The sequence below is a fragment of the Kwoniella dejecticola genome, chromosome 9, assembly GCF_000512565.2.
Source record: "Kwoniella dejecticola CBS 10117 chromosome 9, complete sequence".
NCBI classification, from domain to species: domain Eukaryota; kingdom Fungi; phylum Basidiomycota; class Tremellomycetes; order Tremellales; family Cryptococcaceae; genus Kwoniella; species Kwoniella dejecticola.
In genome coordinates this window covers 694,478-713,798 of record NC_089309.1, presented here as the reverse complement: position 1 = coordinate 713,798, position 19,321 = coordinate 694,478, and the positions used below count along the sequence as shown (strand labels likewise).

At 48.4% G+C, this 19,321-nt stretch overlaps 9 protein-coding genes across 9 annotated transcripts; 6 read left to right on the top strand and 3 right to left on the bottom strand.

The window, feature by feature from the left end:
• Positions 1-490: 490 nt before the first annotated feature.
• On the bottom strand, positions 491-1,606 carry I303_107224 (uncharacterized protein; the record flags this gene model as incomplete). The annotated part of the gene is made up of 5 exons (XM_018409905.1): positions 491-635; positions 707-1,146; positions 1,219-1,293; positions 1,363-1,498; positions 1,593-1,606. The coding sequence occupies 5 exons, from the start codon at positions 1,604-1,606 to the stop codon at positions 491-493; spliced, it is 810 nt and encodes a 269-aa protein (XP_018260908.1).
• Positions 1,607-2,128: 522 nt separating this feature from the next.
• I303_107223 (uncharacterized protein) lies at positions 2,129-5,128 on the top strand (the record flags this gene model as incomplete). Its single annotated transcript, XM_065969526.1, has 4 exons — positions 2,129-2,168; positions 2,256-3,484; positions 3,554-4,421; positions 4,515-5,128. 4 exons carry the CDS (start codon positions 2,129-2,131, stop codon positions 5,126-5,128), a joined length of 2,751 nt encoding a protein of 916 aa, XP_065825598.1.
• A 441-nt stretch (positions 5,129-5,569) lies between these two features.
• I303_107222 (uncharacterized protein) lies at positions 5,570-6,193 on the bottom strand (the record flags this gene model as incomplete). The annotated part of the gene is made up of 1 exon (XM_018409903.1): positions 5,570-6,193. The coding sequence occupies one exon, from the start codon at positions 6,191-6,193 to the stop codon at positions 5,570-5,572; it is 624 nt and encodes a 207-aa protein (XP_018260906.1).
• A 2,296-nt stretch (positions 6,194-8,489) lies between these two features.
• On the top strand, positions 8,490-8,921 carry I303_107221 (uncharacterized protein; the record flags this gene model as incomplete). Its single annotated transcript, XM_018409902.1, has 1 exon — positions 8,490-8,921. One exon carries the CDS (start codon positions 8,490-8,492, stop codon positions 8,919-8,921), a length of 432 nt encoding a protein of 143 aa, XP_018260905.1.
• A 987-nt stretch (positions 8,922-9,908) lies between these two features.
• Positions 9,909-10,361, top strand: I303_107220 (uncharacterized protein; the record flags this gene model as incomplete). Its single annotated transcript, XM_018409901.1, has 1 exon — positions 9,909-10,361. The coding sequence occupies one exon, from the start codon at positions 9,909-9,911 to the stop codon at positions 10,359-10,361; it is 453 nt and encodes a 150-aa protein (XP_018260904.1).
• Positions 10,362-10,558: 197 nt separating this feature from the next.
• Positions 10,559-11,774, bottom strand: I303_107219 (lactoylglutathione lyase; the record flags this gene model as incomplete). The annotated part of the gene is made up of 5 exons (XM_018409900.1): positions 10,559-10,621; positions 11,011-11,171; positions 11,243-11,355; positions 11,421-11,461; positions 11,664-11,774. 5 exons carry the CDS (start codon positions 11,772-11,774, stop codon positions 10,559-10,561), a joined length of 489 nt encoding a protein of 162 aa, XP_018260903.1.
• Positions 11,775-12,471: 697 nt separating this feature from the next.
• On the top strand, positions 12,472-14,118 carry I303_107218 (uncharacterized protein; the record flags this gene model as incomplete). Its single annotated transcript, XM_018409899.1, has 10 exons — positions 12,472-12,723; positions 12,794-12,824; positions 12,886-12,974; positions 13,066-13,209; positions 13,261-13,307; positions 13,369-13,469; positions 13,548-13,687; positions 13,759-13,858; positions 13,925-13,957; positions 14,033-14,118. The coding sequence occupies 10 exons, from the start codon at positions 12,472-12,474 to the stop codon at positions 14,116-14,118; spliced, it is 1,023 nt and encodes a 340-aa protein (XP_018260902.1).
• A 664-nt stretch (positions 14,119-14,782) lies between these two features.
• Positions 14,783-16,379, top strand: I303_107217 (uncharacterized protein; the record flags this gene model as incomplete). Its single annotated transcript, XM_065969525.1, has 7 exons — positions 14,783-14,998; positions 15,099-15,129; positions 15,206-15,294; positions 15,353-15,654; positions 15,793-15,893; positions 15,988-16,127; positions 16,233-16,379. 7 exons carry the CDS (start codon positions 14,783-14,785, stop codon positions 16,377-16,379), a joined length of 1,026 nt encoding a protein of 341 aa, XP_065825597.1.
• Positions 16,380-17,192: 813 nt separating this feature from the next.
• On the top strand, positions 17,193-18,798 carry I303_107216 (uncharacterized protein; the record flags this gene model as incomplete). Its single annotated transcript, XM_018409897.1, has 7 exons — positions 17,193-17,351; positions 17,434-17,502; positions 17,634-17,883; positions 17,997-18,097; positions 18,180-18,360; positions 18,536-18,641; positions 18,747-18,798. 7 exons carry the CDS (start codon positions 17,193-17,195, stop codon positions 18,796-18,798), a joined length of 918 nt encoding a protein of 305 aa, XP_018260900.1.
• Positions 18,799-19,321: the final 523 nt, after the last annotated feature.

The following is a 19,321-nucleotide window of genomic DNA, read 5'->3' as shown; positions in this document are numbered from 1 at the left end:
ATGGAGGTGGTGGTCAAGGTATTTATCTATCTTTCTCGGTAATATCCCTCGATGATCAATGCTGTGCTTATATGGTTAATCGAAATAGATCTGTCTATCAATCAAAGCTTTTTGGATCAGTTGCACAGCTCACACAACTACCAACAGGATGAACAATGACAATGCACAATGAGAGATGAGATAAACCAATTCACATACACCGGTTGAATGAAAGCCTGGACACGCGTCAAACATGCTTAAACGAACTCAGATACACGTCATCACTTCCTTGGAATGTTACACAGCAATTGCAGTCAATCGTGCAGTCTAGATCATGGAAAGATAGCTGGAATGCCTTAGATACGTCTCGTCTCGCCAAACCTGTTACATACAGCGTACCATCCACTATCCACTATGGCAATCACACTTTTGATCACATAACAGAAACCCACTCACCTCACTTACACTTTTACCTTTTTCGCGTCCTTCATCAATTGTACATCCTCGTCAGCTAAGCTCGCTTACTCAGATCAGCGCAAGGAGGTTGAATACGTACCGGTTTTGAGCCATGCTCAGCTACAGGCTTGCTCAGACCGAACTTTTCTGCTCGTTTACGTTTCTTCTCTTCTTCAACAGCGATCTTCTCTGCCATCTCCCTTCAGAGTCAGATCGCACAATCAGCTACAATCACCTTGTTTCCCTCATATTCAGCAGATCGATGACTTACGGACTGATCTCTTCCTTTTTCTTGCTTTCAGGCTTTACAGCTTTCGCTTTCTCCGCCGGTGGTGCAGTGTTTGACGCACTTGCACTCGAATCTTTTTTCTCGGGTATACCGAATTTAGCAGCACGTTTATCCAGGATATCTTGGCTGATTCCCAAATTCGTAGAATCGATCGCACCGGCTTTCTCCTTTTTAGCCGTCGCCTCAGCCTTCGTATTACTCGACGAAGGGGCTGATTTGCCGTTAGGAGCTGAGTTTGCTGATGCAGATTTAGATTGAGGCTTGTTGGCTTTAGGTGTGGGATTGGGGGTGAAAGGGATTCCAAATCGCTCAGCTCGGGCTTTCATCGCTTTTTGTTCTGGAGTCAATTCGTCTGTTGATGTACTGGTCACTTCGTCATTTCCTCCTTGAGTCGCAGGCGCAGGCGCCTTCGAGGATGATGCCTGATGGCGGATCAAATGCTCAGCCGTCTACCCGACTCGGAGGGTTAAAGCGAATTTCGTGACATAGCTTACCTCCACTGGCGCTGCTGAGGATGCAGCAGATGTTTCGGGTGCCAATTGATCGGCAGCAGGAGCGTCTGGGTCCTCCTGTAGTACATTGTCAACCAGTCAGCTCCTCGCCATATTATGCAGAACCGCGGAGGCAGACAAGCTTACGAGTTCCTCGGCAATCTCGTCGTCCACAGATATATTGTGATCCAGTAATCTTTTGATCAAATCATCTTTCTTCCCCGTTTGTACCAGGTGATGTTTTGCAAGCAGTTCTTTTAGCTCAGTGACTTTGAGCTTTTGCCTACCAAACAGGTGTAAGCAGATGACAAAGTGAAATAAGCAGATGAGGCGCGCCGTCGCAACATTAAAGAGGGGATGCAGGAAACAAGACTAACAATTTAGCTTCCATCGTTGATATCTGCCTTGAGCGGTCTCTGAGAAGAGTTTACCTGTGCTTGTATAGACTTGCTACGGTGGGCTACTGCTCAGATGTCTGTTGTTTGTTGATGCGCTGAGAATACCGAGAAGGATGAGAAGATGAGGAGCAACAAGTAATGTTCTTTCCTTCTATGCCAGAAGGCGTTGAGACGCGTCTAAACCTCATCTGGCATCACGGACCGAGAGTCAGGTGACACAACCGAGAAAACATTAGGCACACGAGGGCTCATTGTTCTTCCTTTCCGCTTTGTCGCGCGCCTCATTTTCAGATCCCAGCTCCACAACGAAAATTGAAATTTAATTGCCAAGTCATCTTTGTGTGTGTGATCATTATCAACCATTGTTTGTCTCCCATTCGCATCCTCCACCTTTCCTGTCCACCCCAAGAGCGGCCAAACCCATAAGCTGGTCAACTGTCCAGCGCTAGCGCACGATCAATAGGCCAAAACACAATACACTCACTATCGCTTGTCCAAGTGAAAAAGTGTGCAGCATGGACGCCGCTATACAGGCTTCCCTAGAAGCTGTTATGGGTGAGTGTACCCTCCGCGCACTCCATACAAAATGAAACTGATCATCCCGCACTGCTTCTGATTGGATCTGACTCGAAAATCGCCTAGATGCCAATGTAACCCTCGATTCCGCATCACTCTCTCCTGCTCCTCCCGTACTTGGTGCAGAATCCCCTGCTCCACCCGCTCAATCAGCAAAGAAGGCTCGCTCATCTTCGAAGAGACAGACATCACCTTGGACGAAGAATCATTCTTCCGTTGTGCCCAACTCAGCGGCAGACTTCCGTCGGAGAGAAGCCAACAGATTAGCTGCAGAACGATCACGGTCCCGTACGTCAGAAAAATACAATAATCTCGAAGTCGCCGCCAAATCATGGAAGGCGGAGAATGAGCGGTTGAGAGCTCAGATTGCTGAGCTGGAAAATCCGAATGGCGCAAACATCGGTCAATTCGGATCAGATCTCGGAGAAGCGTCTCAAGATCACCGCAATGAGGCCGACGAGGATAGGAATGGATCAAGTGCCGCTGGAGAAGGGAACCATACGACCAGACAGGAGGAACAAGAAGCTCACTCAAACACGATCTTAGCTGCACTTACGGGGATATCGGAAGCCGACTTCTCCGAGGCTGCGAACGAGGAGAGCTGGATGCAAGACATGAGTGCCCTTATAAAGCAGTCTGAGGCTTCAGGCAGGTTAGCAGAATTAGCAGTCGTAGCTACAGGCCAGAAGGATCCCTCATCAGCTGAAGTAAGCCAGCAACATCAGAATCAACACGATCAGACCACCCAACCGATTGATCCAGATGTGTTGGATAAGGTGGAGGACAGACAACAACATCCGGAATCGGCGGAAAGTTTCAAGCAGAAATTGATCCCTTCCCCGGCAAACAACCCGATTATAGCTCTTGCGGCAGCTATCAATACGGAAGTAGAACGAATCATCATGGAAGATCTAGCCATAACCAAAGCAGCTATAGCCACTCTGGAAAAGCAGATCAAAGCTCAGAAGAATGGCGAGATCCCGTCTTCGGACGGTCAGGAGAATATCGAAGCCTCACTGCCTTCTTCAGTATCTTATAGTGATGTGGAGGAACTCACAAACTATTCAAAGGCAGTCGCAGCACAGACGGATCAGGTCAAGGAAGACCTACCAGCGTTACATCAAGAACTGATCGGGCTCCGTGATGAGAAGACTGGGCATGAAAAAGGGGTCGTCGAGCTGATCAAGGAGGTGAAAGCGCTAGAAATCACAGATGAAGAGGACAAATCGGCTTTCATCAGTGGGTTGAAAGGTTTAGGGACATATGTGGAAATTCTGCTCAGCGATCCGCGCGACGTGAGTGATCGATAACACGTATATCTGATGGCGGACTGCCACGGAGCTGACCATTCACATCCGCCACAGGACTATCTGGTATATACTACCGGCTTGTATTCGACGCCAGCGATAGCCCGTCGAAGAAGAGGTAGACCACCTAAAGGTGATCTATCACGGACATTTTACCAATCTTTCCTACTCAAATACACACCTCCGTCGCGGTCTGATCGCCACGGAAGCGCAACGCAGCTCGAAAATGAAAGCTCGCCAGGAGCGAAAAGAAAAATGTCTCGCCGACCTCGTCAAAGCAAATTGCATCGGGAGGCGGAGAAGGAGATTCTGCAGAATGCAGCGTTAGATGTCACTGAGGTCGAAGTCGAGAAGGACAACGACACAAGTCAAATACAGGTACCTTCGCAAAATCAGAACCAAGCCGTTCCGCCAGATGAGGCGCGTACCTCACATCAGGCAAATGACATGGGTGTGGTGGTCGAGACTCAGGTACAGGACGCGATGACAATCGATACCGCTCAACCAGATCAGGGGGCAACGGAAGAGGCGGTGAAACGAGCAGAACAACTCATTCTTTCGCAATTAGTTCAAGATCATCCTGATAATCACCAGAATCCTGAACATCCCAATGTGGATGTCCCCACCTCGTTCGCGGAATTCTTCCCTGCCCAAGAGGAATTAGAAAGACACGCGGCGAATCTTTCGGCGTCCAATCAAGGTGATCCCTCGTCATCAAATCCCTCATTAGCTGGGGATGTCATCAGCATCGTAAGGGAGACGCAAGACGAGCATCCTGTGCCGGGCTTGGGCGGACAGGTCAGCGAGAGTGCTCTGGCGAGACTCAAGAAAGGTCCGCCGGGTAGTTGTGATATATGCACACGGACATTTACGACTGTGTGGCGGAAATTGGTACTTGGAAATGAGACATACAGGGTGTGCAATCGTGAGTATTATATTCTCGTCATTCGCGTTATGACATACGATCATATACGTGTGGGATCATCACGTGCAACTCGCTGATGTGTTTCGAGTGTAGCGTGTGGTCTTTATCACAAGAAATTCGGTGTGATTCGTCCGTCTGAATTGTGGGATGACAACAACTCCATCAGACGGAGACGGGTCGGTCCAAGAGCAAGTACGAAAAGTAAAGATGATGAGGAGGGCACAAGTACCGGGATGGATAATGAAAGGCCAAGAAAGAAAGCTAAGAAAGGAGTTAAACAGGACGGGGATACTGTGCGAGAGGATGAACTTACTAGGGCTATCCTGGAAGCTTCTAATCTTCGTCCCTCCAACAACGACACGCCAGATTCAACGCAATCAGCATCGAACTTCCAGGTGGACAACGCAAATCAAGAGGAAGAAGGACAAAGAAATTTCAACATGACTATCATGGACGGTCTAAGAGCGATCCCAGCGGATTTCGAAAATGCGCACCATCCGTCAGGAACAGGAGCAGAAACACAGCCAATGCACTTCGATATTACGGATGTGGACACTGCCGAGGAGAATGAGGGTTTGGATGATACTCAAGAGTCTTCACACTTGGACATGATGACGATCGACCCCGCCCAGAGGATACAAATCGATGATTCGCATGGTCACGAACAAGCACAAGGAGATGATCTGGATCGCGTGTTTGGGATGTAGTCTGTTTGTTCCTGTGACGATTTAAGGATGATCAGAACTACTCAATACGATATGCATTACCACCAACATAGTGACTGCTTCTTCTCAGCGATAGGGATGTGATGATATGCATCAGGAGTGACCTGTTCAGCAAAGCGCTTTCCGGGAAAGAGGGGTGCGACCGCTGAAAGTGTGCTGATGCAAACGCAGGTGCAATGCCTAGTGGCGACTCAAAGACCAGGGGCTACATACAAATTGATTCTCGACACATCGCATAATTTTCGTCGCGATTTGTGGCCCTTGTCTTCCGTCCGCGCTCCTAGATATGTGTTACGTGCATAGAGGCAGGAAGGAAATGAGGCAGCTCCCATGAAAGGTTCCACGCGATCCTTTCTTTCATCTCCAGGTACGGATAAGGTATCAAACGCCACGCCGGGATGTCATTTTCCCAGGGCCACTATACTACTCTACGTCAGTCCTCTGCCGTGACATGGCTGCATACTCGTCAGTGAGTGTTCGATTCTGTGTTTCCAATTCTTCCTTCGATTTCCATAGCTGGTCCCACTCGGCATTCAGCTTATCGCATGTCTCCTGCGCGCTTGACAATCCGTTTCGCACTGGTACCATACGCCTCTCTATCTCTTTCTGATATTCAGGGTAGTCTATAGGCACTGCACTTGAAGACGCTGATTCTGCGCTGGGTTGACCGTACCAGAAGGATCCTAAATATTCTCTCAAGGTCGCAGTCACCCCTTGTTGTCGAGTATCACATGCATTTGTATCCCTTGAGATGATCGACAGTATTTTACGTCGTTTCTTCTCCAGCTCGTTGTATTGGTGTTGCCACTTCCACCTCTCGTCGTCAGCTCGATTGATCATAGACGAGCATTGGTCCATTTGATATGCTATGCTCCCTATTTTGTTATCAGTCTGATTGATAGCATCCGACATCGACTTCAATTCAGCCGCTCGCTCTCTGACCGCCGCCAGTCTCTTAGCTTGCTCGTTCCGTTCTCTCAACGATTGAGCGGCATCTCGGGCCGATCGGGTACTGGACCATCCTGATCGTGTACTGGGGTCCGACATCTTGAAATTACTGTATTGCTGACGACGACTCGATGACTTGAACTGTATCAAGCGATAAAGTTATAACGCAGGGGGGATGACAATATACTGATAGGCAAATGAGCGAGAGTGAAAACAGCAGTATTGCGTCCAGGTTTAAATCACAGTGCCGCCGAGGGATAGAGCTTGTTTGTGTATGAGACGATCAGACCAAGGAGGAGGACCAAACAACCTTTCATGGGTACCATGACAAAAGAGCAGACAGCAGGCTGGTGCCTGACGTCAGATGACGATAGTAGGCGCCAACCAGAACTCCAATGGAGGCGTCTGGACTTACATTCGAAGGTGACTCGGCGAGAGTGCATATTCTGACTTCCTTGCGGCGAAGCATTTGGTGCGCTGCACTCCCGGATCTCTCCTGTCATTCTGTACAGCATGCATAATCCCTGATCGGGCGAGGCTAGTTGCAGGCAATTGAATGTCTACCTGGTTTCGTACCCGCTGTCTACACCTCATGCGCATAATCTGCTCGACATGGATATAAGCGGAGGTATGAGAATGAACAAATACTTCGAACAAATATCATCTATACGATTCGGATTCGGATCGAAATCTATTTTCGAATGCCCAGACTGGCAGATACAGAATATAAAGCGAGCCGTTTGGATATATATATGTATATATCAAGCGAGTTTTCCAGTGCAGCAAGCTCGCAAGCTGAAACGACGGTCAAATATCTATCAAACCATCCTCTTGTTCCCCACACTCCCCTCCAGATTCCCATACCTTGATCATCTCTCTTCAAAACAAGGAACTTCTAGGAGGCTTTCCCATTACCATGATCTTCAATATATGAGAGGATCTGACCTATGGTATCTCGTCCTGATGACGAAGGTGTAGTATTTGACATGGAGAGGAGCTTGGAGACCATAGTAAAGTATTCCGAGGGTCAATCATGGGCGCTCAACGAGGAAATTTCATGCCAATCGTTGGCTCGTTTTGCGTATTCTCGCACAAGGGCTTCTTCATCCTCACATCGCTGAGAGAGCGATTGTTGTCGGGATAGTACTGTATCTTGCTTGCCTTTGAGTACATACATCTCGTCCAGAATATCCCTCATCCTGACATGCGAATAGTCACTGCCGCTGCCTGTGGCACTTGGAGATAATGTGCTGTGTTCGGAGATGAGCACTCTTGTGAGAGCGTCGATCTCGAAGGATTGAGCCATGAGGCCATCATTCTCTGCTTGAATGGATTGCTGCGTTACGAGGAGTGCCAGCCCTTCCTGACAGACTCTGTCATCTGTTGATGTTCCTCGTACACTGCCTTGAGTAGACTGCATATCCTCTGTGATGGCAATCACAATGCTCCGAAGCTTGGGGTCTTGGAGAGTGTCGTGTTGCGACAACCTTGTTGTTGCAAGTATGCAATGAGCTAATGAGCTGTGCTTCAATTCGATATCTGAGCTATGCAACTGACTTGAGATCGATCTATCGCGGGATAATGTCAAGGTAGATTCGTGTCCGTTGGTTATCACGTCTGAGATTCAGCTTCTGACAACCGTCCTAGAATCGACACGAAGGCTTTGTCAATTCGATGATCTAGTCAATCTCCTCTTATGACGGCGCTGACAGGAATGGTTTGATATACTGTATAGGCCTGAGCAGCGTAGTATAGTAAAAACGGCATGCATTCACGTTTTTCCCATGTCGGAGGGGCTGTGATCCCTCAAAGGTTGCTCGTGAATGTCCGCGTTCAGCAGTCGACAGACGAGATGATCCATTGTTCTGTGAAACCATGGCCATATGGTATGTTCCGAAAATCATGGATAGCAAGCTCGTCACCGAGCCGAATTGATCCTACTTATTGATCTGTGAGGCATGAACAGTGTTCAGCGATGGCTCGCGTCAGTACTTCGACGTGCACAGCATGAGATCAGGACTTTCTACCGCCAACAAAGGTGATGTCAATTCTGAAGCCTGGACTTCGTCCTGAGCTTCGTGTTGCCCAGTGCATAGTCTTTCCCTTATTAGCCTTTTGCGATGCGCCTCTAAGGAGACGCAACAAAGGGGAGTCATTCGTACAGCTACTTTAGGATGCTCGCCCGCCCCCTCGGGGTCATTTGGGAAAGGTATATACATATAGCTCACCGCCACCCGGGAGGGCAGGTCAATACGATTCATCTCAAGCATTCGTTGACCAATGCCACTTCTCCTACCAAAGACATATATACCATTGCCATACAATACGCATTCTACCACACGGCGTCAAGCGCAACACGGACAACGTTTACAGTATATCAAACACACGTGGCACAATGCCTCCAATGGACGACTCGGTGAATGAAGCGTCTAGCGCGAGCAGATATGTCGTGACTGAGCATGACTCGCGGGAGCTCGCAGATTGCAAACGAAGAGCCAAAAAGTTGTCAGAAAGGATCGAAAGAATTACCATGAGTACACGAGCTTGGACAGATCTTATACATGAAGAACAGGGCATCATTGATGATCCTGAAACTTCGCCTAAAGACCGACGGGACAGTGAGAGACGTCTACAGAAACACCAGGCCTTGTTGCAAGGCGCTTTGGATCAATGGCACGCCATTGCTGAGGAACTCGCCTCGCTCAATAGCGCCCTGGACACGGAGGAGGAAAAGGCTAACAAGCTGGGAGCCTTGTATCTCAGTGAGGGGTACGGATCACACGACGGGGAAGCCGGGTCGTATTCCGGCCAAGGGGGATATCAGTAGTCATATGTCAAGAGCCGGTCACTATCGGTATACCGTGCTTCACAGATCGTTCTTGAGCGATTTGTGCTGACCGACATGTTCTCTTTTGACAACTCTGAGTGTGACCACTTCATCCATCCTCTCCCGAGTCATCTCGCCTCCGGTTGCGGGTCATAAGCATCAAAAAAATTATCTGACGTTCCCCAAGCATGAACCTGTCGCCACTTGACTGACCTTTTTGACACCGGTCTTTTCCCTTTCGCCGGCGAAAATGGCCCTGCCTTGCTTCGTTCTCTAGCGGAGAACAGAGAGAAGAGAACTTGGGACATCGTCTGTACAGGTCTGAAGTCTCGCCAGCCGCTGCAGGCTGCCTTTTGCAGGAACTTCGAAGTAGCGATCTGTTTCGTTCTGCCCGCGCACGAACCCAACCCCTGAAGTCTTCGCGTCCGCAGTACAGGAGTGCGCCCGTGATCATCTGCATATATCGGATACGGGTCACAAAGGACTTTGCCTCTGTGTCGAACACGCATTTCAAGGACGCCTTCTGGTCATCACAAAGGTTCTGTAGTGAAGGCTCAATTGCGTTCGTTGGTCGGTCGACGTTCTTGAGATCCTGACAAAGGCACCTCCTTCTCCCTTCTCGTTGTTGAATGCGACTAATCGCTACAATCTTCATAATCGTCGTTCGCCACTTATAAATTACTACACAGCATCCTTGCTGCAACCAGCACAGTAACGATTCACCGAATATGTCATCCATCGAAAGGTCAAATTGCCCACTCGGCGCCCAGCCCCGCATCAACTTCTAACGATCTAGCTCTCTCAGCAAATGAGGTGGCAAAGTACGACCACATCCTGTCCAAAATCGGCTTTCCCCCCTCCGAAGTTAATCAAGACACGTTTCTGCCTGCCGACATCACGAACAACGGGAGAGCCGACTACACGAGACTCGCGGCCGAAGCGAACGACAGGTCCCATCTGTACACTCAGGCAATTGATGAGGGCAGTATGCCAATTACCCAGCTAACAACGGCTGAGCGAACATGGTATGATTACCTCCGATCGAAGATCGCTTACAAAGCTCATTTGGACGAATTCAATCATGCAGCGAGAATATACAAAATTATGAGTGCGAGTTTCGCGGACGAGACATCTTTTTTTAATTGCCCACAGGCCGACGAGCCGGACAGGGAAGTAGCTGCGACGAATATCAGTGAATCTCTTGATACGTTGAAGAATCTGATCGATCGTATTGGGAAATTGACGGTGGAACTTGGTCCGGTGATTTCGAATTATCAAGCAGCCTCAAGAGCTGTCGCGGATCTGGGTGATTTGGGCGGATTGGATGATTTGGGTGTTTCGGGTGTTGAAGCCTCATCGATCAGTCATGATCATCCATTGGAATTCAACAGTGACGCGGACTGCACTCTGCCCAGACGCAAGGGGTCACTGAAGGAATGAAGCTTACACTCCTCGTCCCGAAAGCGGATGCCTGTGAATCATGATCAGAGGAACGTTGGTAAACCCACATCACCGGCTGTATGATCGGGGTACGATCCGAGCATACTGCTTCCGTCAAATAATGCATCCTTTTTTATAAATATAATATCGCTCTTACGAGCGCATGGTCGTCGCTGCACGATTACGGCTCAAGAGGTCTACTTCTGTTGAGCAAGAATCTCGATCCAGTATCCATCGGGATCATAGATGAAAGCGATGTGCTGTACAGCGCAATGTATCAGCTCTCCGATTTGCCGTGAAAGCTTTTCTTCGTCTCCACTCTCACCCTCACCCTCACCCTCACCCTCACCCTCACCCTCATCCTCGCGCTCGTCTATCCCGGCGCTATCCTCCAGCCCTTTCTGTCATAGCTTCGCATCATTGAAAAAAAGCGGCGGATTGAGCAACAGCCAAATCTGCTCCCTGTTCCCCGACTCCTCTGCTGACGAAAAACCAAGATAGGTTACGATAGCAGAAAGCGTCAAACAGCTGACATTCCGAGCCCAAGACCTTCAGACACCCAGCCTCGCCTACCGCTCTGCTCATCAGCCGCCCCTCCCCCTCACCCTTCCGCTCTTGGCATACAATATGCACGACGAGATATACTCACTCTCATTTTACCTTCCTCGGGTCTCTTCTTGAACTTAACACCCAATTCATCGAATCGCTTGACGGCAGCTTCGAGGTTATCGACGGTGATAGCGATATGACCGAAACCTCTTCCAGGTTCATCGTTACCTGAAGCGTATCCTTTGAAGTTGGGATCGGATTCTGCAAAGATCCCATTTAATTCCAATCAGCTGCATCCTTGTGGAGCTCAGGAGGGCATGAAGTGAGCTGACCTGTTCCCCAGTTGTGGCACAGTTCCAGAACACCTTCTCTGTTCAATTGCACGGCCGTTTTCTCGTCATCAGACGCATTGGCTTTATCGCCGAATCCTCCGGGGAAAGCGAGGCTGCAGCATGAAAAAATGATTCAGCCTGGCGATCGTCCATTGAACGAAGCTTTGGCTGGACATACAAATAGTTTGTGAAATCTCCGCCGGGAGCCTCTCGGAATTTCTGCAAATCAGATCATTCGCATCAGCATGAGGAGATCTGAAACCTGGATGAAGGTTTGACAAAGAGCTATGATGGGAAAGATGAGTGGACGATGAGAATTATGTGATGACTTTCGGGGAGGGGGGCCTACGAAAGAGGTCCGGGAAGTGACGGGACGTAAGATAGGGAAGGGAGGCCAATTGGCAAAGGAGACTCAACTCACTTGCATACCCAATACATTCTCGTACCAAGGGATCGAGACCTTGGGATCCTTGATCCTGAACATGGTATGGTTGAACTTGTAAGTCGCGGTGTTGGTAGCGGAAGACGACATCCTGATTGTCTGAGTCCTGGCTGTGGTTGATATGTTTCTCAATAAGGATTGCTTGGTGGTGGATATCATTTGTCAGATGAACAACGATTAGGATGAACAGAATTGAATGCATGACACACGTCTTAATATAGCTGAGTGACATGGTCTATGACGTTCCTCGATGCGACCCAAAAGTGGAGGCTGAGTAACACGTGGAGCGAAGTGATAAAATGCCTCCGGATTGTCCGGAGCAGCGATGGACCGGTTGTGTGGAGAAGCCGAATAGCACATGCTGCATCGAATCAAGAGATCATCCTCCATAGACGACGGTGGTAAGAGGTCAAGAGTTTCCATGGCTTCATTTGAGTTGCTGCACGATAAAGGCCGATCTCATCACATCGCTACGATATTACAGGCTGAGAGGAAGTAACGGCGATCATAGCTCTATCAACGCTCTCGCACAGCCCGATCACCCTCCTTTGACACGAGATTCCCTGACCTTCCCATCAAAGGAAGACAAGCAGTCGAGATCACCATCAAAAATGACCACCAGCGACAAACAGCGTGTGAGTGACGGTGACAGTCAGAGCACTTGATCACCTCTGGTTGTTTCTACATCTGGTGATACATGTAATCAATGATGCTTCTCAAACAACTCCTGATTAGACCAATTTCACGTTCTACTATTCCATCCAGGCGCAGCTTCACCAAGACAGTCATGGTCAAATACAAATTACAGCAAAGTACTGACCTAGATGCTTTTGATGATCAGGTCGAGACGCCGACCAATACAGAAGGGCTCGCTATAGGTACCGCTCGAGGTGGACCAGGCTCTTCGGCTCAATTCAAGGAGATTAGGCGAAGTGCGCTGGAAGGGGTCAAGCAACGAGCGGAGAGTACAAAAGGTGGTGGTAGATTGAGAGGAAAAGTAGGAGTCATTACCGGTGTCGGGCCTGAAAGTGGGATAGGAGTGAGTACATCGCCTTAATCCAGTTGGCCATTGTGAACCAAGGACATATGCTGAATGAGGTCATTGGTAGACTGCGGCTGCGAAGATCTTCGCTAGAGAAGGTGAGCGGCAGATCCTGATTTACCATCCCAGAGACGATGAGCTGATGAGATAGATGTAAAGGGGCGAAACATCTATATTTGGTAGATTACGATGACACCGCTCTCCCAAACTTGAAGAAATGGTTGGAAACCACTTACCCATCTACGAGAGTATGTTCGCGTCTTCAACTTCCCAACGTTCAATCTCGAATCGCAAGAACACCATTTAGTCCTTCTAGCTGATGATTGAATGTTCTCGTAGATCACTATCCTCAAGGCAGATGCAGCTTCAGCCTCCGCAATGTCCAATTTATCCACACAGATACTGAAAGAGAACGGTCATCTGGATGTCTTCTTCGCCAATGCAGGTATATCTCAGATACGCCCTCGAATCGCCAAAATGGATGTCAACAAGGCGGTCGAGGTCCTCAGAGCATCGACCAGGAATGTTAGCCAGATTGACGAGAAGGAATTTGAGGAGGTCATGAGGATCAACGCTTTGGGGTAGGTACCTTTCAAATTTTGTCACACACCCGAAACCTGCATGATATACGATTCCTTATAGTGTATTCGTGGCGATCAAACACGCCTCGGAAGCGATGAAAGTGGTCTCGCCTGAGAATGGAAAAAAGGTGCCTGGTGGAAGTATCATTCTGACCGCTTCGAGTGAGTGAGACAAAAGCTTAAATCAGCCCATACGCATTGGGACTCGAGACGACTGGCTGACATACTTTTGCACAAAAGTCGCTGGACTAAAAGCCAATGCTGGACCTATACCGTACTCAGCTTCCAAAGCGGCTGTCGTATCTATGGCTCAAACATCCGCCTATGATCTAGCCGGGTACAACATCAGAGTGAACGCACTTTGTCCCGGACTCATCGAGGTATGTATCAGATCTTCCACCTTTGCATTCCTTCCTTCGCATAAGTCGAGGCATGCTGATTAGTGGAATAGACCGATATGACAAGGGGAATGTTCACGCTGGCTGAAGCGGCTGGCAAAGCCGATAAGATCGGTGTACTGAATCCAGCTCACAGACAAGGATTAGCATCAGGTCAGTCGATCACTCCACTCTGACTGATTCACGCCGATGCTGATGCAGAGTTGATGAAACGCTTAGAAGTCGCACAAGTAGCATTGTTTCTAGCGTCTGGTGAGTAAAGATTGATATCACGTCCTGGAGTCGTGTTTGGCTGACCCGACAATCCTGCGCGCCTGCCTCCAACAGATGACTCGTCATACGTTAATGGCCAAGCTATACCGATTGATGGTGGATTGTCTTCTGGTGTACCTTACGCCAAGATGAAGTTGTAGTTGGATACCCCATTTATCCTGCCTTGTTTAGCAGGAAGACGCGTTTAGGGGTGTATCGTATGGTGAAGATCTTGTAGTGAGCATCGATCATCCAGAAACAGAACCAGGATTGACTATGTGTAATTTTTGTACGTGCATCACTGTCCATGATTGCTGATAGCACAAAGCTGTGAGATGCATCCTGCCTCGTACTTCTCCTCTGCTCAATGCCGGTATGGGGAAAAGTGATCGATCCTGCGGTCAGATCTTCTTATCATCAGGGTAAAATGGTCAATGCACACAACATTATACGCACACACACTTACATATCAATTGAGAGCAGGGCACGGCCGGATTATACGGAACGACCTAACCCCTTAGCAGTGTTTATCCTAGTCAATGATTGTTTTATCGTTGCATCTGGCTTCATACGTTGGGTTGATTGATCGAGAGAAGACCGAGGCCTGCTCCACGCCTCGCCTTCGCAATGCTGCGATGAGCTATGAGCTATAAGATTTCAGCAGGTCGTGCTGATCCTCCATTCTCTTGACCTCTATATATACGCCAGGGTCAATACTGTACAGCGCCGATACTCGACAAACAGCTCATCTTCAAGCAATAACACTTACATTGATCTCCACAGTACAACGGCCGGATACGACCATTAATCAGCACAAAGTTCTCGATGGCGCACGATCGGGATTCTGAAGCAGGAAGCAAAGTACAGACTTTCGGTCTGAGTAAAGCTTCTTCCATTGACACTGCTACCAGAGCTCAGATCTTGGATAACATCAAAGCCAAAGGCGATGCCCTTGGAATTGGGCTCAAGACCGAGAGCGGTGGTAGAATGGAGGGGAGGGTAGGGGTGATTACTGGTGTAGGACCTCTTGATGGCATCGGAGTAAGTGCCTATCGCCTACCTGAGTCATAGAATTTGTCGATATGAAAAACCGAATCTAGCAATACTTTCGCTAAGAGCCTTCACTGTATCACTTACATAGACTGCTACAGCCGAGCTGTTCGCTCAGGAAGGTGAGCCAGGGGGTCTAAACTGTCTAGGCTAGAATGCCGTAGTACAAGCTAAATTTGAGTTGATCTTCATCCTCAGGTGCCAAGCATATGTATCTCCTCGATATGCAAGAACAGCCTCTCGTCAATATGAAAGAATGGATGGAAAACCGATATCCCCATACTAAGGTGCGTCCATCAACCAGACAAAACAACCGTGAGTGAGCTTACCGTGGCTTTCGTTCAGATCACGACGATTGTAGGCGATTCTTCTTCGTCGAAGACCATCTCTCAGCTCATCGAGAGAATCGTCAACGAAGAAGGGAGATTGGATTTCTACTTCGCAAACGCAGGAATCCATCATAAACAGACCATTCCCAAGCCACTTTCCACAACGGACCCTGCTGTGCCGCCGCCGACTCCGGGTTCCAACGAGGGTCCAAAAGTAGCTGCAGGAAAAGCGATGGTGGAGTTGAAGGAGTTTTTGAAACCCATTGATCAGGTTGAGGAGGAGGAGTTTATGGAAGTCATCAGGATGAACACCCTCGGGTGAGCTACTTTTCCTTGCACCGTGATACCGTTAGTTGAAAGGCGCAAGGCATGGATACAGCAGTCTGTGATTTGAGGCGAGAATCGAGTATCTGGATCATGTAGCTGACTGAGTCAATGCCATACTGTATTTCGCAGGGCTTTCCTCGCTATCAAATACGCTTCTCAAGCTATGTCTATCGTCGCGCCGGAGAAGGGCAAGATGATTCCGGGAGGATCGATTGTTCTGACTTCTTCCAGTGAGTCCTCGGAACTCCCATTGGAACCTTTCACATTTTTCGTTCTCAAGGCGGCTTCGCAGAAGAATCTGGGCTGATGACAAGAAAATCTTAGTTGCCGGATTGAAGGCCAAAGCTGGAACGATTGCCTATTCAGCCGCCAAGGCAGCTATCAACTCGCTCACCCAGACATCCGCTTACGAGATGATCGGTAAGAATGTACGAATCAACTCTATCGCTCCTTGTTTCATTGAGGTATGTTGATCTTCGGAACTCTTCGAAGTATCGTATTGTGCTCAGCCGGTCTGTATCTGCCCATCCTGGATGCTGATTGATGTCATTTACAATGGACTAATGTAGACCGACATGACGAAAGCCTTGTTCACACTTTCGAAAGCCGGTGGAAGCTACGATTCGATGGGTCTATCAATCCTCTACAAAGACAGGGACTTGCTATTGATAAGCCGATGCGACGGAAAGCTCACCTATTGTGATTACACTAAATGACTGAGTCATGCTTTTTCATGATTGTAGAGGTCGCTCATGCTGCTCTGTTCTTGGCTTCCGGTAAGTCCGCACGGTGCTATAACATAAGCAGATGATCTAAACACCACTGATATCTCGAGATTTCAAAGACGATTCTTCCTATGTCAATGGCCAGGTCATACCTGTAGATGGCGGATTGACAGCTGGGTTGCCTTGCAACAAATCTAATGTCTGATGTCCGTACAATCGCTCCGAGGAGGTACACAGCCCCTTGAACAGACTTCGAGCTTCGTCATACTCAGCGGGGTTCTCGTCAGACTCATGCATGAAGCTGCAAATGCATTGAGCTAGCATGTGCAGTATCCCGAAGCTTTGCCAAGGTTGCATTGTTGCAGTTCACTCTTTATCTCATGAGGTGGACGTCCTCCACCGACAGTGCCGGATGATTTGATTTGTTTATCCGGGAAGATTTCCGATCGCGGTTCCTTATCAGCTTCGGTAAATACCCCGTTCGAACGCAATCACAAACGAAGATCATTGGTTTTCGAAGCTTCTCTAGTGTGTCACACTCATTGTCCCATCAAGAAAGGTAACAGCCATATCAGCCTCATTTACGGAGCCTCGTGTACACCTCAAGGCTCTCCATTCCTGCCTTGTTGTGCCAGATTAGCACATACAGTCATTGAATTGGCCTCGCTCCCATCAAACTCGACAACACCTTCGATCCACCATATATAGGAATCCTTATACTTGCTCTCCTCCTTCCCGACCTAGCATCCCATCTATAATCTTCGTCCCCCTGGAATTCTCGAGACACCGCAAGCAGCGCATACGATGTCGAAGTTGAACATCCTGACCTCTGATCAACTTCAAAGGTGGAAAGATGACGGGTATCTTCTGATACCTGACTTCTTCTCGCCTAAAGAGGTCAAGGAGATGCTCGATGAAGCTACAAGGCTGTGTGATGAATTCGATATTGAGGGTCATCCAATGGTGAGCTTCTCAGCAGCTTGAGGGACTGCCATATAATTATCCTTCTTCGCGCTGAAGCTGACGAGTACATCTGACGAGGTAGACAACTTTCAAGACAGCCGCAGATGGTGAGCATGTAGGAGATGACTATTTCCTCAATTCGAACGATAAGGTGCGTCTCTCTGTCCTCTGTCCTGCTTTTCTAGTCACTGGTCAGTGGATCACGACCAATACATTGCTCGACACGCTGGTCATTTCGACGCCGGAGCTGATAAATTAATGATCATTTATCGATATTTGCAGATCCGATATTTCCTCGAACCAACATCGATCACTCAGCCCACTCCTGATACTCCCGCTAAGCTCCTCGTGGAACCTTCGAAATCCATTAACAAGATCGGACATGCGCTTGCTGTACTTAACCCGGTCTTTCATAGATACACGCTCGAGAATGAGAATATCAAGAATGTAGCTAGGGATTTGGGAGAACAGAAAGATCCGAGGGTTTTGCAGAGTATGATCATTTGTAAACAGCCCAAGATCGGTGGTGTTGGTGAGTCATCCATGTTTTGCAAACCAGTCACCTGCCTCGATCTCCAACCAACAAGGTGAATACACCTACCTGGTTTGTTGCTGCTGCTGATGCCTACGACGGTTTCACCTTAGTGCCATGCCATAACGATTCGACATTTCTCTATACCGATCCGCCCAGCGCGATAGGTTGTTGGATCGCTCTGGAAGATTGCACGCCCTCCAACGGATGTCTGGTATGTACACGTATGATCTCCTACGAATTTCAACGTATCGCTCACATAACGATTGTGCTGTCTCGCTCTTCGACTCGCACAGTCCTTTTATCCTGGATCTCATAAGAAGGTCAGGATATCCGAAAGATTTATCAGGGATCCGTCTGGGAAAGGAACGACCTTCATCGACTTGCCGGACGTGCCTAAAAACGAAGAAAACTGGGACGAGATGGACGGATGGCAAGAAGCAAGTTGTAAAGCCGGTACATTGGTTTTAATCCACGGTACGTTAAATTCGAATCAAGTGGTGCTCGATCTATCTTTCGGACATCGAATGGACCCTAACACGAGTCGATCTTATCTAATTCCCTCTCGTGCTCGTACCTATCACACCGACTCCGATTGGGATCGCTTGTATCGCTTCGTTCTTCGCTAATCCACCCTGTTATGCGATTGCAGGAAGCGTAATGCACAAATCACCTCCTAATCATTCCGATAAAACAAGATTCATCTATACATTCCATATGATCGAAGGCGATGGGGCTGTATTTGACAAGCAAAACTGGTGAGTCCGCAATAGACAAGACTCTGTCAATTTCACAATTCGAAAACAGGTGAGAAGGTAAGAGAGAGTAGCTTATCCAATCTCGTCGTGCATGACACACAATAGGCTCCAACCAACACCGGAGATGCCTTTCCAGCCCCTTTTCTCAGGTTGGTGAGGTTGGCCAAGAGCGGAATTAGGAATAGGAACCGGCAGTAACCCTTGACCAGGTCAAGGATGTATAACTAACTATCTTCAAGACTTTTCTGACTTTCCGCGGTTTTGCGAGTAGTCATCGAACAATTTCACGGCTCGACCAGACTGAGTACTTGACATCAGTAGACACAACACGTATCTTCATCTTCCTTCTCGTTGTAAAATATCTTTATCTGACGATGCAGCCAAACGACGTATGCACATCGATCTATGCAGAACATGCCATCACGTGTCTTTGGTCCCGCAACGTGCTGACAGTATTTGCAAGAAACGACAAAAGAGTTGCATTCCACTCGATCTCGACTCGATTCAATTCAATTCAACTCGACAAGCGACCTTGCGGCAATATTGTATCACGACTGCTAGATAGCTACGCAAGCAGCTGATGAAGTAAACAGGATACTGCTGAGATTGAGGGATCACGAGTAGAGCAGAACAAATCGGACGAAGTAACGAAGCGAGCAAGCAACCTAAAGAACCCGCCT